The sequence below is a fragment of the Lytechinus variegatus genome, chromosome 3 (assembly GCF_018143015.1).
Source record: "Lytechinus variegatus isolate NC3 chromosome 3, Lvar_3.0, whole genome shotgun sequence".
Classification (NCBI taxonomy): Eukaryota; Metazoa; Echinodermata; class Echinoidea; order Temnopleuroida; family Toxopneustidae; genus Lytechinus; species Lytechinus variegatus.
Genome location: NC_054742.1, coordinates 52,821,595 through 52,840,892, shown reverse-complemented (window position 1 = coordinate 52,840,892; position 19,298 = coordinate 52,821,595). Strand labels below are relative to the sequence as shown.

At 34.4% G+C, this 19,298-nt stretch overlaps 1 protein-coding gene across 1 annotated transcript; it reads right to left on the bottom strand.

The window, feature by feature from the left end:
• Positions 1-7: 7 nt before the first annotated feature.
• Positions 8-19,298, bottom strand: LOC121411339 (coatomer subunit gamma-2-like). The gene is made up of 21 exons (XM_041604008.1): positions 19,170-19,298; positions 17,812-17,858; positions 17,259-17,339; positions 16,617-16,688; positions 15,769-15,924; positions 15,047-15,139; positions 14,580-14,783; positions 13,849-13,889; positions 13,418-13,472; positions 12,709-12,855; positions 11,895-12,179; positions 11,306-11,549; positions 10,045-10,120; positions 6,712-6,815; positions 6,229-6,357; positions 4,543-4,608; positions 4,105-4,247; positions 3,333-3,501; positions 2,812-2,909; positions 2,399-2,534; positions 8-1,642 (listed from the first exon to the last, which is right to left on the bottom strand). Exons 1-21 carry the CDS (start codon positions 19,204-19,206, stop codon positions 1,413-1,415), a joined length of 2,613 nt encoding a protein of 870 aa, XP_041459942.1. The 5' UTR covers positions 19,207-19,298; the 3' UTR covers positions 8-1,412.

The following is a 19,298-nucleotide window of genomic DNA, read 5'->3' as shown; positions in this document are numbered from 1 at the left end:
GTAACCATTTCTTCAGACTATACTTTATTGAAGCATGATTACATGTATATTACGTACACGTGACAGGAATTGTGATAGTACACAAATTGTGCTTACAGTAAGCAGTAACAATAATTCATAACACTAGATCCTATCACAATACTTCGAATCAGAATTCATTTTCTAATTCAATCAGTAAAAAGGGACTATCATTAATAGAGAAGAAGGGAAGGGCAGATTAAAATTTTAATTACAAACGCTGAACCTTGTATTACTAATAATAAGCCGCATTCAAGCAAGTTTCAGAGCCTAGATATACTCAAAATCAATGATTTGTGCTTGAGTTTTGTAATGTAATTACTGCAAGTGTTTGATCATTTTTCTTCTGCTATTCCATCTCTGCTTTTCCACAGTGTAATGAGCAGTTTGATTTTGTTTTTAAAATGGATAATAGAAGCCTTTTAATGCATTTAAGACGCTCCTTCACATTGTTATCCTGTATGTACATCACAGCAGAAACACATTTTAAAATACATCTCAAGATGGAATTCTCAATCACTTGCATGAAAGCAAACATGTTAACAACTAAATATATCCAAACACCAAAATATCAGGCCTGAAATTTGTTGCTGAAATGCAGCAGTTGTGTACCTTTAAAATCTTAGTTTTCACACATCAAAATAAATAAATGATACCAGATTTTTTCGCCTTCTAAATCCATTTATAATTGACTGGATCTATGCAAAATATAAATGCGAAGTAGTCAATCTGAATCATAACTTTAAATTTTCATGTGAACTTCTTTTTAGATTACAACTGGTTTTGAAGGAAGAATATCAAACTTATTCATTAATATTTGTAAATTGCAAAATAAACAACTTGAATGCTAGAATTCGTTCTTGACCCATGGCCCAAGGAACAATAAATTATATCTCAACACATAAATGACCATTACATTTAGCTTGGGAGAAGAATTTTTGGGCAAATGTACATGCCAAGTTTCTTTCAAGAATCCTAAGCAAGGGAACTAAGTTTTGGAAAATACATAATAAATGATATGACAACCATTTGACAAATCACATCTGTAATTTAAAACCTGTATTTCTTATGATATTTTGGTGTGTTATTTAAATTACAAATTTACCAATATTCTGAAATGAGTTGGCGATGCAGATAAAAGCACAAATTGAAAGTACCTTATACTAAATTGGAGAACATAATCGCCCCAAGTCTTTGCATCTCCAAAGTACTCAAACTTACCAGGAACTCCCAGAATATTTCAAACCCCCTCTATCTAATATAATCATTTTAAATGGTCAGCACTGATTTTCAAGTTAACTATATTTCTTTCATATATCTCTAGTTTGAATATTACTTTAAACCTTAATTCATAACATATTATCCTGAACATGGCATCTTCCATCACCGTGACATTAACCAACAGACGATGCGATAAGTTCGCTGACCACCGGGTCACCGCTTCTGACTGTTATGTGCATGGTGATGGTGTCTTGTAGGGCAAGACGTGCTCTGACCAGGGTGTCATGGCCGCCACGGAACACACCGGCAAGGTAGAGGGTATGAGAGCTCCTGCCTTCACTCACCTTGTCTGATCGTTCACAAGGCTGCATACCCAGGAAGGAGACAATGTCTTTGACGGCCTCTGTGGATGGGAACAAGATTGAAGATTAAGGATGTCAAATGAAATGCAACAATTCCTTTTAGCTATTCATGACATAAATAACCTGTTATACAACGATGTGAGCATATCTGCCCGCTGCACTCTATATTAAATTCACCAACATGAAGAAATAGTTTTAAAATTTGATTAAAGGCTGATAGGATGTTTCATCAGTGAGTCAGCATATGATCAGAGTCAATATTCAGTCTGCAAATAACCAAAACCGTAATGATCTTTTAATATTTATAGTAAAGGGGAGGGGAGCTAAACTGACTTCATACAGATCTTCTTTCATTCTTCAAATAGTATACTCCCCCCCCAAAAAAAAACATTCTCAAAGATTGCTGTACAGCACTCCAGAGAACAGATACAATCTAATGTTAACAAAAAATGCTAAACCTTTGGTCCTGAGGAAACATCTGGGACTCCTTTCATAAAATGTTTTATAATAACAAATTGCAATAACAGTTTATAGCTACTGCAATTTTTTGACTTGATTAGCTGATAGCTAACTTGTCACAGAAATTGTGCATTTGTTATCATAACAAGTCTTTATGAAATGGAACCCTGTCCCTTAGCTTAAAGATTAGCAACTGATTATTGACTTTTATTTTTATGATTGATCATACACAATAATCAATGTAATCAATCATAAAAATCAGCCCCTCAATCACCAAGCTTCATTTGACAGTGCCCTTGTTCGATCCATTGACAAAAACACTCAACAGCTTATCTTACCTTCCAGACTCTTGGATGCCAGACCATAGGTCTCCTCCATCTCATTTTCATCCCCTACTTCTTCCCAGGATGCCATGAAGTTTGGTTTCAGTACTCGTTGCATGTGATCTGACAAGGTTATCTCAATGTCCTCCAACTGAAAACACATGCATACATATACTGCATTATAATATCATTTCAACAAATAAATATATATTTCAAGCCAAACTGAAGCATGCATTAAGGACTTGCAGAGTGCATTTTTGTTAGAATTATTTAGGCGCTCTTCTTGGAAGTGTTTCATCTTTATAAGGCTACTAGCTATTTACAGTTGAAAAGTGATATGATATTTCCAAAGCAAATTTGTCACAGACTTCTATCATTTCACTCTTACAAAGCAGGATCGAGTAAAGAATTAAGTGATCAATACTCACCACATATTCATCTTCATAACCCTCATCATCAGGCTCTCCTGTGTTAGGATCACAGTCTTTCACAGTGAACTTCAGTGTGTTGCTAAATGCACTCGATACTATGGACATAGAATAGATAAACAAATCATTAAAATTATAATTCAAACCGGAAAATTACAGATTACATGTTACTTCCATCAAAATTGATTTAATAAATGGATGTTATTATGGAGAAGATACATCACTGTCCGTCACTTCTGATGAAGGAGAGTCAAGCTGCCCATGACTTGCGTCAATATTCATTTCATCTACTCATCGCTGCCAGGACTTCTCATTAACTCATCTAGCCTCCTGCCTCAAGTCATTCAAAAAGGTGGTTTTGAATGTGTGGTTTGAAGCCATAGTTTATGCATATTTCATGTATCAAACAAAAATTACGAAAGAGTCCACAAATGCATGCACTCTTATTATATCAACTGTTTATACTATGGTTACAATACAAATGAGCCCATTGTTAATGTAAAAGTGTGTTGAGATCTTACCATCGGAGGGATCATCAGGCATCTGCACCACTGTGTAGGTTGTACCTGGTTGGTTGTACTTGAGGACTGGTGCAGGAATGTACTGCTGGACCTCAAAACCTTCAGCAGACTCCATCTGTACAGTGACATTCTCAAGCTGCTGGTCATTCAATGTGTTGGTGCAGTCAAACTGAATAGAGATGCAGAGTTTTGTTATAATTAAACTAGGTGTCATGCGTACGACACTACAATGATACAACACCATTATTTTTAATGATGTCTTATTATCCTATTATCAATCATGTACAACAACCCCTGTCTTTTTCCAGAGAGCTTTGGAAGTATGTAGCTACTTCTTTGAGTTACAGGTGAATCTACCTAGGCCGAATCTCTTGAGACGAGAGAAGTCTGTTTGAGTCAGGAGAAATTCAACTTGGAAGATAGAAATGAACACATGCTTTGCATATTCAGGTCTGAAGAATTTTCCTTCAACTCAATGAAGTGTGAGTTATGCAGACTTACTGTATTTGAAAATAATTATGGATACTTGCCTTTCAGATCATTACAAAAATTGTAATCAATTGGGTCACTTGCAGTCCACCATGAGCTATTAATGCAAACTTCATGATGGAATGCAAGAGACCCCCCCTTCAACACTCGGGGGGGGGGGGGGGGGAACAAATTTTGTTTTCACACAGAAAAGCTTGCAGATTTAGTATATATCTTAATCCACATGTACAGATTATGAATTCTGTGTGGCACGAAATACAAACAACAAATTAAAAGAAATTACCTGGAACACAATGTGCTCTGGGAATGTATGTTTGATGCATCCAACCATGTATTCAGTCTCTGACTCAGTGAGTTCAACGGGCTTTACTGACGACTTGAACAGTGGTCCCAATTCAGCAATTTCGGGAATAGCTTTCAGTTGATCTATAAGTAGATATATGGAAATTGAACCAAGAAAATGAAAACAAGATCCTGAAAATTGTTTCTTGCTTCCTCATCCCCTGTTATTAGAACAACAAACAATTCCTTGCTATTTGCTTGTTTATTGTAAAAACAATATTAAAACCTTCAATACTAAAGATGAATAGCAAACACAAAGCAGTTATCACAATTCTGACCAATACAGTGTTCAACAAAATCTCTGATATCATTCTCATACAGTCTGAGATGTATTCTTAAAATGAATATTATGATTGTGTTTGAAAATACTGCAACTCACCAGCATAAATATCTTGAGTAGGAGGAGCCATTTTCTCTTGTTTCGCCATAGCAGGAGCAATGTCAGCTGAATTGATCAGATGGAAGAAAAACACAAAATTATTCTAAGTATGAGGCATTTAAAAAAGTATACAAGCAATAAGAAGTGGATTACCGATATGGCCCATATTCTTTCCAGTTAAACTTAAATCATGGTCATACTGTGTACTTTGATTTTCGGAAGCCAAAAGATTTTTAAAAATTGTTAATATTGCATATTTCTGATGTTCAATATTGTTTTACTTGCTTAAATAATCAAGAACAAGTGGAATGCCTCTGGCCGTCTCACCTGCATCACGTGGTTCAATATAGCAGCAGTACTCACTTTGAATACTACTCTAACTCGCACAAGATGTTCAGTGATACATGGTTACTCTTATTTCCCTTTTTTATGAACTAGACCAATAAACTTACAGAGATATGATGGTTATTCAACAAAAAAAACCCAACATGGCCAAAGTTCATTGACCTTACATGACCTTTGACCTTGATCATGTGACCTGAAACTTGAACAGGATGTTCAGTGATACTTGATTACTCTTATGTACAAGTTTCATGAATCAGATCCATAAACTTTCAAAGTTATGATGGTAATTCAACAGATACACCCAATTTGGCCAAAGTTCATTGACCTTTGACCTTGGTCATGTGACCTGAAACGCGCACAGGATGTTCAGTGATACTTGATTACTCTAATGTCCAAGTTTAATGAACTAGACCAATAAACTTTCAAAGTTATGATGGTAATTCAACAGATACCCCCGATTCGGCCAAAGTTCATTGACCCAAAATGACCTTTGACCTTAATCATGAGACCTGAAACTTGAACAAAATTTTCAGTGATGCTTGATTACTATTATGTCCAAGTTTCATGAATCAGATCCATAAACTTTCAAAGTTATGATGGGAATTTAACAGATATCCCCAATTCGGCCAAAGTTCATTGACCCTAAATGACCTTTGACCTTGGTCATGTGACTTGAAACTCATGCAGGATCTTCAGTGATACTTGATTAACCTTATGTCCAAGTTTCATGAACTAGGTCCATATATTTTCTAAGTTATGATGACATTTCAAAAACTTAACCTCAGGTTAAGATTTCGATGTTGATTCCTCCAACATGGTCTAAGTTCATTGACCCTAAATGACCTTTGACCTCGGTCATGTGACATGAAACTCTAATAGAATGTTCAGTAATACTTGATTAATCTTATGGCCAACTTTTATTAACTAGGTCCATATACTTTCTAAGTTATGACATCATTTCAAAAACTTAACCTCAGGTTAAGATTTGATGTTGACGATGCCGCCGCCGTCGCCGTCGGAAAAGCGGCGCCTATAGTCTCACTTTGCTTCGCAGGTGAGACAAAAACAATTATCATTCCAAAACAATTGATTGAAGGGTCTAATGAGCTAATGAATTGAATCGTTAAGAGATTTGTGTCACGATTGGCTATCTCTACATAAACCACAACTTTAGAGTTCAGAATACAGGCCTATGGGTCATCGATCAAATCAGAATATATGTACATCTGTTGAGTAGCACACAGGGTGCAAATGTTATCACAGTGAATTTTACCATCTTCATTTTGTCTAAACATTAAAAAAATACTCCCAAGGTCATAACGATATTGGATTCAAACTCACAGACTGGTTTCTGCTCTGTCAACGGCTGTGTCTCAATGGGTACAGTCTTTATGTCAAATGGAGTCTCCGATGGAGATAGGGTGTAGTGGTGAAGCGCCCTCTCTAGTCCAGCGATGGATACACTCAAACCTAAGATCAAAGAGTAGAAGAAAAACAAATTAATTCATATATTCAAATGGCATGGATCCAAAATAATCAATGTTCAAATACAAAGAGTTTAAATTTGGAATTACATCCCAAATTAGGATATTTCATTGTTGCATTTCCACAAAAATTATAATACCAATGATGAAATTCCAGAATCTGAAAACTAGACACCAATATTTCTGAAGATGTATTCATTTCATATTAAATACAAAGATTTTTTTTTTAGACGCAGCTTCTTCAAGAAATTGCATTCATTATGGTTTGAGGAGACAACCCTATAACATAATGGCCCAAGATAATAATAAAAAGAAGGAAAGAAGATAATCAAGACATTACCATTCAGGATGTAAGCCGAGTTGAGTGGCTTCTGGCTGTGCTTCAAGATACTCAAGTAGAAGGTAGCTCTATCACGAACCTCATCATCAGAGTCAAGCAAAGATCTGATAGGAAACAAACAATAAGATGAAGGTCAATATCAAATAGATGAATTAAAACTTTGTCTTAACCAAACAATTCAATAAAATGTGTAGGTTAATAGCAACTTGAGCTTGGATTAGATACTGCTTATACATGGTGAAACAAATTACACGAATTATGTTAATTAACAAGCTTTGATATATGCTTCAATCTTAATGAAGAATCGAAGCACATAATATTCCATTGTGATATCAAAATTTCATTTTAATTTTCCCTGTTTGTGTCACAACTCTTAGGTCTATTATCAGCTTATCAAATAATGATAATAATAATGTTTGATTTACCCAGGGTAGCCACTTCAGTTAAGAAACTGTTCTACAAACAGATACACTAATTAGATCAAGAAGTTATTAGACAGAAATTGACAAAACCTTACTGGAAATTAAATAAAACAAAATAATTACATACAGAAGATAAAGCCATAGGGATGGACCATGCAGGATTCAGAAAAAACAAAACATAAATTTGGTATATGACATTTCAAGTTCTATATTTTGCTTGGGATTGCATCATTAAGATATAACTAGAATTTAATTCGTCATGCGGACGAATTAGGTGGTCTGTCATGATTTGTCATTCAGTGTCGGCTAATGTATGAAATGAATCATTTAGATATGATTGATAATCTTGATCGTAGACATCCAAAGAATAAATGTTGACCATTGCCAAATGAGATTATTAATGTGGTGATGACAATCGTCAGACATACATATTCAAACAGATATATAGAAGATAGATCATGATTATATATATAGATGGATGGCGCGATGGATGGATCAAGTGATGGATAGAGAGATAAATGATAGGTGGTTATATTAATAAAACATAGATAGACAGACATATAGATAGATAGAAAGATAGACCAATTCAAATAGATATATATAAGAGAAATAGATAGATAGATAGATAGATAGCCAGACAGACAAACATATAGAACGATAGATAGACAGGCAGATAGATGGATGGATATATAGAAAGATAGATAAATATATATATCTAAACCGATAGGCATATTATATTAGACAGAGAGAGAGATAGATAGACAGATACATATACAAAGTAGGTAGATAGACATATTGACATATATATGGATAGATAGTTAGAGTGAGAGAGAGAGACATATTCAAACAGGTAGATATATATTGAATAGAGAGATAGACATTTATGTCATGTAGGTAGATAGATAGACAGACAGATGGATAGATAGATAGAAATATAGATTTATAACAGATAGCGGATGGACGGATATGATTAGATAGATATATTACGAAAAAAAGTAATTATAACCTGTTTTATTTTGCAATATTTAAGCTATTAATTATTAGAATTGTTATAATTGATCGTGCGCAAGATAGTAAAAAAAAAAATCATGTTCACCCGCGGACTCGAACCCCTGCCCGCATGATTGAATGAGATGCAAGTCTGACGCCTAACCGATTGAGCTAGCATATTTCCTATAGACTTTACACGTAAGCAAATTTGAGAATTACAAATCCAATTTTGCAAGCGATAAACGGGCATGATCTCGGCATCAAATCGAAAAATGAAGGCACAGGTGTGAAAGCTAAGAATCTCAGCTACAGCATACTAAAAGCTCAGGGAACACTGACAAGAAACAATGGAGATATGGCTCACGAAATAGAGGAATGTCGAATCTAGTTTTGAGAAAAAGTCATGTCCCATAGAGATTACACGCAAAACACATGTGATATGAAAAAAATCAATTATAATCTGTTTTATCTTGCTAAATTTAAACATTTATACCTTTTAATTATCATAAAGGATCATGTAAGAAGTGGCAAAAAGAAAAAAAAATGAAAAAAAAATCATCTTGTTCACCGCAGGACTCGAACCCGCGCCCTTTAGAAAGCAGTCAAAGCCACGATATTCCCCATAGAGAATACACGTAAGCAATTTTGAGAATTACAAGTCCAATTTTGCAAGTGAAATACGGGCATGATCTCGGCATCTGATCAAAAAATGAAGGGCACACTTCCGATAGCCCAGAATCTCAGCTACAACATACTAAAAGCTTAAAGAAAACTGACAAGAAAAAATGGAGATATGGCTCACGAAATAGAGGAATGTCGAATCTGGTTTTGAGAAAAAGTCATGTCCCATAGAGATTACACGCAAAATAAGGAAAAATGACATGCCTCTTTTCATCGCTGTTTTACGCAATGATGCATTTCTCAAAACGAATATTCATGTTAACTAAGGAGAAAGAGTACATTCTAAACTACAACATATCGAAATCTGGGCGAAAAACGATCTATATTCGAGAAGTTACAACCAAATTTGCATAAATTTGATGACGTCATTTTTGAAAAAATGAAATTTTTAGTTTAGGCGCCATTTTGATGACGTCACGATATAATTTAGGGACATTGATGACATGAAATCAAATCTACAACTCATACTCTATCGATATATGAAAAAAAAATTGGGGGTCAACGGACTATTTAAAGAGCTACAGTGAATTTTCAATAGGCATGTTTTTGCCCATATATGGCCTATAGTGAGAGCTCGCGCGCACACGTGCTGCAGACTTTAACGGGTGTTAATTTCGTCATTAATGGTCGTAGAAGGTTGATCAAGGTATCGAATTGTTCAGAATTATATTATCAATGCAATGATGTAAAAAAAACGGTGTTTCTGAGTTTCGTTAAGGTGTAACGCGCGGAAACGCGCGCGCATATGTGCGCGCGCGCAAATTTTTGAAATGCTTAAAATGACCTGAAACGTACTCTCGTTTGGTAAAAAAGTGATTTTGAGCATTTTGAAATTTTGACGCGCGTCGTGACCTCCAGGTGACCTTTGATGACATTACCTAATGACCTTTGACCTGAAGTTGATGTGATGTTAATTTAATTGATTTTTGATAATTGATAATGGAGATATGATTGATAATGTGATTTTACAAAATGGCGCCTAGATGACGTCATCATGACCTGATGACCTTGAAAAGCTTATTTTGACGTGTCCATGACAGATCCCATAAATGACATGAAATTCAATGAAATTGATCAAGTCCATTTTGAGATAACTTGGCGACAAGAAAATCGTTAAAAATAAATAAATAAATAAGAAGAAATTGACGAAATTAAGAGGTGATCTGTCATAAATGACAGACCACCTAATAAATGTACCAAAATCACAATGCTTGGACAGGCTAAGAGACAATTCACTTACCTTTCAAGCAGAACCACAATGCTGGGTAGCAACTCCTCACAGTGGGCTCCAAATTTGGCCAGGGAACTAACAGCAGCTGTAAAGAAATAAAGAGACAATGGTGGTTACTCTTAGTCACATTCATGTTCCCTATCAAACTATCATTAATCTCACACAAAATGTCATTTATTATACCTACTGCGTTTTCATTCAAATCTCAATGGTCAAGTCCACCTCGGAAAAATGTTGATTTGGATCCTCAGAGAAAAATCAGACAAGCACAATGCTGAAAATTTGATCAAAATCGGATGAAAAATAAGAAAGTTATGACATTTTAAAGTTTTGCTTATTTTTCACAAAATAGTTTTATGCACAATTTAGTCTCATGCAAATAAGAAAATCCATGATGTCTGTCACTCACTATTTCTTTTGTTTTTACTGTTTGAATGATACAATATTTCTATTTTTTCAGATTTGACAATAAGGACCAACTTGACTGAATCATAAAATATTGAACAATGGTAATTCCACAAGTTCAGGGAGAAATAAAGCTTTGTTACACAGGACAATGAGAAAATTAGAATATTTCATATAGTAAAATAGAAATAGTGAGTGATACCATCAGTTCCCTTATTTGCATACCAACCGGGATGTGCATATAACTGTTATGTGAAATTAAGCGAAACTTTAAAATGTCATAACTTTATTTTATATCCGATTTTGATGAAATTTTCAATGTTATGTTTGTTGGATTTTTCTCTTTTTATTCAAATCATTTTTTTTGGGGGTGGACATGTCCTTTAAATAAAATGAACACTAGCATGGTCTCAAACTGCACAAAATGCTTTACTGTACACACGCACACGACAGGGACCACAGGAGCATTTCATGAAGAGTTTTGTCAAAGTGATTTTCACCTGTTATAAGCTTATTTGATTGGCTGGGAATAAATTAGGCAGAAAAAAAAAATTGACAAAACTTTTCATTAAAGGCTCCCCTTGTTGATACCTCTCTGTGAGTATTCAGTACTCAGCAGGGTAGAAATATAAAATTGAAAGGATCCATACACATACAAAATGACAGTTATCTGACTTCCAGAATCTAAAAAAAAATTCAAGAAAATGGAGTTAATGGCAAAGTGTTCTTTATGGAAGTCTGCCTATATAAAATAGTCGAACAAGAATCATATAAAGGCAAAACTGCCTTAACAAACAAGTGGTGACTAAAGCATATTCAAATGTATATAAATCTCCAGCTGTCAAAATGAAAGGCATTAGCTTACCGGCCCTGATGGCAGCATTCTCCAGGATGACACGGTTGTAAATGAAGCGGATATACTTGGCAGGATTGGGTGAGCGTGGTCCCTCCCGTCCAATCAGATGAAGTATACGGGTAGCAAGAGAGGTGTGTTCACAGTCCTCTATGAACTCACATAGGTGTGACAGTCCAGTCTCCTTGCTCTCTGGATTCTCCTCAATGATGGCAATCAGACTGTCAACAATGGCTCGCTTGTACTCAAATCCACCCTGAAGAATGAATGAATGGGGGAACAAAATGGGAAATTTATTGCAACTATGTTGCATAAAGTCAATGATGGTAATTAGGAATCTTTTTGTGAAGAGGTTTGTCTGTGATTTTTCGTCGACCAATTCGCTGTCACTAAGCCTCATCCAATAACATGCAGGAATTTTTTTTTTTAGTAATTTGTAACATTTATCAGTGAAAATTCAACAATTGTTAGAATAAACCCCTCCAACACCCAAAAAAAAAACATATTCATGTACAATTGATCAAGTGCGGATAACATTTCAACCAATTTATAACATGATTATCTAGACAAGAAATTGAGATAAGTATGTCATCATTCTCACCTCATCCCTGAGCATAGTGGAGAGGAAGCTCATCATAACTGCATGCTTGCGAGGAAACTTGGAACAGAGTGACCTGACTGCAGACACCACCACCACCTTGAATTCATCAGAGATCTCACTCATAAAGGTACCAATCTGCTTCATCAGCCTGTCCACACTGCTCTCGCTGCCAGTCTTCAGTAGGGTGGTGATGGCCAGGGTCGCGATGCTGCGGTTCACATCAGTGATGAGGTTCTCAAGGTCAAGGTTGCAGGCAGTGACAGCAGCAGGGTGTGTCATCGCAACCTGAATGGAGGGCAGGTGAATTTAGAAATTATTTGAGGCCACACGCTCAAGTATCATTTATCAAAATACAGTCACCTCTGGCTATAAGCTTTCAAGAGAGACTTTAGGAATAGTAGCTTCTTAGGAGAAATCTGACTGATAGAAGGTGGATGACATTAGAATAAACTTTATATTTTTGTAATAGATCATTATTCATACAAGCGCATGCACAATCAAGTATATATTTTAGGGAAAAGTACAATATTTTTTTGTTTCTCTGAGAAAATGGCACTTGATGGCTTTTTATTACATAATTATCATGTAGCATAACCTAGCACAACTGCTCCCAAGTGATGTCTAAATATTATTTTGTTGCAACTTGTTTTAGGGAAATGCTTAACTTTATCAGCATGAGATGTGTGGCTGTCACTATTTTCCTTGGATAATCACTACCGATATCCAATTTATTTATACAGACTCAGCCTGTTTAATCATTTTTGTTTTAATGAACATCATAATTCATATAGAAGCATGTTTGTCTGGTTCTTACCTTGTTAAGGGTCTTGGTGGCAGCAAAACGAAGGGTTGGTTTGGGAGAGCTTAAGAATAACTGAAGAACAGACACAGCTGGATTCAGCTCACGAGATGTGGTATTCTTCATGTTAACAATGGCACTGGCAGCTTCATAGATCACCATCTAATTAACAACACATAGTAACACATGATAGAGAATTTTGATATAATTGATGTATCAGAAATTAATCACATGACAAACAAAGTGGCATAAACATTGGTAAAAGAGTATCCTAATACTTATTTGATTTTCACTTTATCGGTGGAAAAAAAAACCCAAACATAATACACTGTTCTGTAAAAACTTGTTATGGACAGGAGTGTTGGTAAAGAGAATGCAACATATACTACCTCATATCAACACATTGCACACGTATTCCAGTTCTTCAAATCAAAATTCACTTATCTACATCCATTAAAATGCTGCAATAATGCATACAATAACAAAGATCAATCAATACAGAAAAAAAATCAATCAATTGTAATATATCAAATCATGAAATATACAAACAAAAACAAAATGATGAAAAAAAATTGAAAAAATTAGATTCAGCCAGAAATTTCTTAATTACAATTATTATTAATTTTTTTAAAGGTATCATATTATATAATAACAAAGCTTTATTTTTTGTCTCATCTGTACATTTTTTAATTAACATCAGTTAATGACTACATTATTCACTCACCTCACTCTTGTGTCTCAAGCAGTTCTCAATGAAGTCAAACAGGGGGCTGTCATGACTGCAAAAAAATGAAGAGAATGTTTCATAAATAAACTTAAGTCTTAAAAAGGATGAAAATTTTCAAAAATCAAAATTTCAAGTAAGTTTTGCCAATTTTACCTTTTTGTGCACTAGATTATCAAATGTAATCATAAAGTCCGATATAAAAAATATTTCATTTTTTTCTTCAAACTACTACCACTACACATAAGATATTTTTATTGAGGGTTTTGTTTCACTAGGTTGAACTTGAAACAAGGTATTTGTTTTCAACTGCAGCAGCTATCACTATTTAACTAGATTACAAAAGTAAGAAGATTACAAGAGATTCATTAATTTCAATCTGTAGGGCTTAATGGAATAGGTCCCACTGATCACACATTCTAAATACTCACCCAGCATCCTCATCTGCAATCAGCTTTGCAGCAATGCGAATCTATCAAGAAATTCAAGGAAATACATTTTAACTTCCACAATGTAAAACCCCCTTTCATGTACAAGTAAGCCTGGTTATAACAAAACTGATCATGATCTGTTCTGGATCACATAACAAAAATTCTAGTGTTTGATTGTAGGGCTCTATTTTGAGCATAATAACATTGATCATTATTTGCAATCAAGCATACAAATAACCTGTATAATTTCACCATTTATCAATTGGCTTCTTTGAGAAATTGAGTTAGTCATGGATTCCCAGTAAAAATCTTGTAAACAATTTTCTTACAATTAAGTAATCAAACTATCTGGATCATACATATATATATATATATATATATATATAACTAAAAATCTTACATAATATTTATGTAAAGAAATTAAAGTTGTTTTGTACATGCAACATGCTTTTGAAAGAGGATACATTAGCTGACTACATTGTGCTGGTGCTGAGTAACCAGCCCAATTCACAAATTATTTAGGCCTAAAATTATTAATATAGTGCACAATTCACAAAGTTTGAGTATAGTCCACAATTCAAAAACTTTTTATTACAGTGCACGATACCATAACCTTGGTCACACTATAGCACCTTCCCCTCCTTCAACAACATAAGAATGGTCACACGATAATACAAAGACCCATCACTAATCAGAACTCCAATAATGTACAAAACTACATGTATACATACCAGCAAACAGGTGGCATAGGGGGACTTGAGTCCACCCCTAGTGTACTTGCTAACCATCTTAGAAGAAGCCAGACGATCATGCTTGCGGATATGATAGAGTAAGCCCAGGGCATGGTACTGAACCATGATGTTATCGTTCGAGGCTGCTTCCTGGACCTCATTAACCCATCTCTTCACCACGTCAGGACTTTGCTTCAACAGGTGCTAGTTCACCAAAACAACAAATGAAAAAGGGAACACAATATTGTTTTAATATAATGCTTACTGTAAAAGAGCAAAACAAAATGCAGAGGAGCTCAGCATGCTTCATTTAACAAATTCATGTTGATGTTGTGATACCCCCCATAGAAGTTTTTTTTTCTTTACTTTACTTTCTGTGGAATTAAATCTATAATATATTCTTTGTTGACACCTATCTATACTCGCAAAACATTTTAAACTCTGAAAGATTTTATGAGAGAACTTACCAGAGATGAGCAGAGAGCTGCAGAAGAAACACTAGAAACCTTATCCACAATAGCCTGCTTCATGTAACGCTCTATTCCTTGCAACATGGAGCTCTGGTATCACACACAAGTTTAAGAAGAAATAGTATGAGATAAGAGATGAAGAACAAAGCCATAAGAAAAAGGTACACATTAATTTCATTCTTTATAACATAATTGTTGTCATTCTCAAGATATATTCTAAATATACAACGTTTACACATTGTCATTGTGGTGTCAAAAATAAAAATAGATCTAAAAATTGATCAAATTAAAGTCTTCTTTTGAGCGAGTGCTTTTAGAATTTGGCACTACATTTTTTCTTCAGGGATATTACATTCTTTTGGGTGTAAAACTACTACTATTGAAGAGCTCTCTTCAATTATCATATTAATTGATGGAGGTAATTCAATAGTTTCTCAATATGTTTTTTTCATACTGTCTGATATTTGAATGTTTGAAATACATCAGCAATAGAACAATCTGAAACCATTTTCATTATTAAAGCAAATAAATGAACAAGTATCACAAGGGGCTTTGGTCGTAGAATGAAGTCACATTACAGATAATGACTTGTAGATAATATTTCATAACAACTGGAACATTTCAAAATGAATGGAAAGTAAATAATCAATTGTGGCAATATCTTTAACAGTACCAGACTAAAAGAGATAAGATGATGTCAAATGCTTCCAATAACTCACATCAGTAATCTTGCATAGGGAGCGTATGGCAGCAGCCCTGTAAAGATCTTCCTTGCCTGTCATATCCTTGGTCAAACTACTAGTCACTATGATCACATCCTCTGCGAGATTAGCCATCTCTTTAATCATCAGGTATACCATACGACGGAGCATGACCTACAGAAATAAAGGATTGGTTGAGATTAGAAGTAGAATCATCCTATCTGACCACCATGGAGTTAAAATAATATTTTCTAAATGAAGCATATTTCTACTTCTGTTCAAAACAAATATTTTGCATTACAGCTAATAGCAACTTAAGAGAAGCCCTAAAGTAATCTAAAGTAAATTTAAACTTTTTAAAGCTGAATTTATTCCATCAGAACGAGGACCTGGGAGTGTGAAGTTTCACTCGCTAACCACACACACTTCTCAGTGTGTAAATATCACTCAATAACTGGATTAACCCTTACAATTTTTTTTTTACTGTTGACATATATACATGCAGTATATTTGCATTCATTAGCACTACATATTACAAAAAAAAAACATTGGAAATAGCAGCATGTTGATCATCTATTAAAAAACTCCATTGCTATCTGACTATACTGTGGTGAAGATTCAATGACAATTTGCAAATTGGGAACTTAATACTATACTCCCTCACAATATGGAAATGAAAATGGTAAATATGATATTTATATCCATCAAAATCAAACGTCAATGTTTCAAAATCAAAGTAATTTATATCTGCATTATGAGAAAAAACAACTCCAATATCTCAATTCCATCATTTAGTTTTTCTCACGCGGGAAGTAGGTACAAAAAATAAATATTCTCAAGTTTACAGAACTAGATTTCATACTTACATCGTTTGATTGGAAGAGCTTTGTCATGGCAAAGAAAGTCTCTGTAGCCTCTGTAGTCCCAATTGATTCTCCCTATAGAAGTCAACACAAAATTGTTAATGGTAGGTGACATTCGGACATAATACAACTTTATAGCCCTACAATGCTGATCAGATTTTTTTTTCTTCTTGGTAAAATATTTTTCTTTCGAAATTGACCTAATACTATCTGTTAGTTGCCTTGACACTGTGACTCCAAATTTTACTCAAACGAATGTAGATATTTGATATCCATTTATGAAAAGTTATCTTTAGTAGGACGAACTTCAAAACTTATTCTGAAATGCAAGATCTATATTAGTTGTTTTTTATTCCAAGTAGATGCCAAAATATAGTCTAAGTTCACTGACCTGAAATGATATTTGACCATAACTTTTGTGACATGCAATTTCTAACACATCATCAGTGATTATTAGGCCCTATCAGTGACAGTGGATATCACTAATGTCTGAAATCGATAGAATAGGACTATATTTATTCAAAATTGTAATAAAAATTTAGAAACTTTTATGTTAAATTGGATGCTGCCATCATTGTTGCTTCTGATCTACAATGGTGAATTCATTCATCCAACTCACTTTGGAACACCAATTCAAATTCTTACCTGGTTGATGATGTACATGACCTTTGTCAAAATATGGCAGCATCTCCTTGGATTTATAGGAGTAGCATTGAACACACGGGCCTATAACAAATCACAAAAATTACATAGCATGAATAATCAGCTCATGAAAATCAAATACTGAAACAATTTCTTTTTGCCTAACTTATCATTTTATCTTTATTTTTTAAGCCATTACAATACATGTAGATAAAATCAAGATAATTCATAGATACAATTGGTGTATGTGCACATAAAGGTCATTGCTGACAAAAATGTAATATTAAGTATATATTCAGTATTAGTAGATATCTTAATAACGTATATTTTAAGACATATATTTTAACACTATGTATTTATAACACACAGTCAATGAGAGACCACATACAGTTCACTCCCCCTGTAAGTGCACACAAATGGACCTCTCAATGTTTTAAAATACCTATGAATATTTGAGGTCACCACTAATATAAGCTAATAATGAATGGACTGAACACTTGCTGAAAAAAATTAAAGTATTCTTGTGTGAGTGCTTTCTAAATGATTTGAGAATTACCTCTTGGAGGACTGCGCTTCTGTCCAGATTTTGGAATGGATTGCTTCCTGTTTGGAAAGCAAAAAAAGAATAAATTTCAGATCTATAGATAATGCATACGTTCATACATGATTAAGATGTAAGTTAGAATTAAACATTGCTATTAAATGTAGGGTCTGAGACTGAGGGAAGATAACAACGCTGGAATTATTATTAGCCAGACCACAATACAGTGGGATTTGTCTGCCATTTATTGCTAAATGATGAACCCACAATGGTCACCTTTTTGTCTCTGTTTCATTGCAAGTCTCTCAAGTTATGTCATAACCTTGTTCATTGAATGAGTGGCAAGTCTGAGAGTTTATCCTGATGGTTTTAATTCAATGTTTGGTATCATGTAATATCATCATGTATTTCCAGAGTAAATTCTGGTCTTTCTCTCTTTTTTTCTTTACAAACCTGAACAAAATTTTACTGAGAAATAAAATTAGGAAAATATGAAAAGCCTATTACACCTAATGAACAGTTCATGGTTTTCCCATTCATAATCAATGGGAATTTAAAATCTGTTATATATTTTATATGTTTTTTTTTAAACTGACAGTTGTTCCAGGTTTTGAAATACTCTAAGAGTAAGTGTGATATCGGCTGAAAATGCCAATTTGTGTTGTAGGAAGTCACCCCACCCCGCATACAGGTCTGCTACCGATAGAGGGCAGAAGACCACTCCAGGCTAGGGCCAGGGGGCGATTGCACGAAATGGTCTTTCCAAGGACCATCTTTCGTGTCGCCTATCTTTTATGATACGCTATAAGCGGGGTGTTTCTGAAATTTATGATAAAGAATAAGATTCATTAGCTTGCTTTTAAATCAAATTTTATACAATTTCATGATATATCACATCATTTTATAAACAAATATTTTGTTTATTTTAATGGACGAATGAAATATGTTTGCAGATGATTTATTTAAAATGCGTTTCACATGGCGCATCATAAAAGATGGGTGACATGAAAGGCAGTCCTTGCAAATTTCGTGCACTGCAATATCGGCCCCAGGTGAACATCAACATGTCAAATTCTTGGGCGGGATACTCTTCAGTATTGTCTAGTAAAAAAAAAATGATTAACATTAGTTTGCTCGCATGGGCAAAAGTGAGCATTTTGGCCGTTTACATTAAGATGAGCGTTTCATGACACATAAAGAGCTCCGCATCCAAATAATGTGAGAGCGTGAACAAACAACTCACACCATTTACGGTAGATGGGGATTGTCATTATCCAAGTCAATTCCCTCACCTTTACACGTAAACTACAAATAATTTACAAAATAGTTACAGAAAATCTAAATTGACTTTAAGATGTAAATTTAAATCTCACCATCTTCCTCGTCTTTCTTATCACGTCGGAGCATCATGTTAGACTGGGAATTATCAAAATATTGTACAAGTGATGTCCTCTGTTTTACTGGCAGCAATGAATTCTACGTCGAGATTCCACGTCACATTA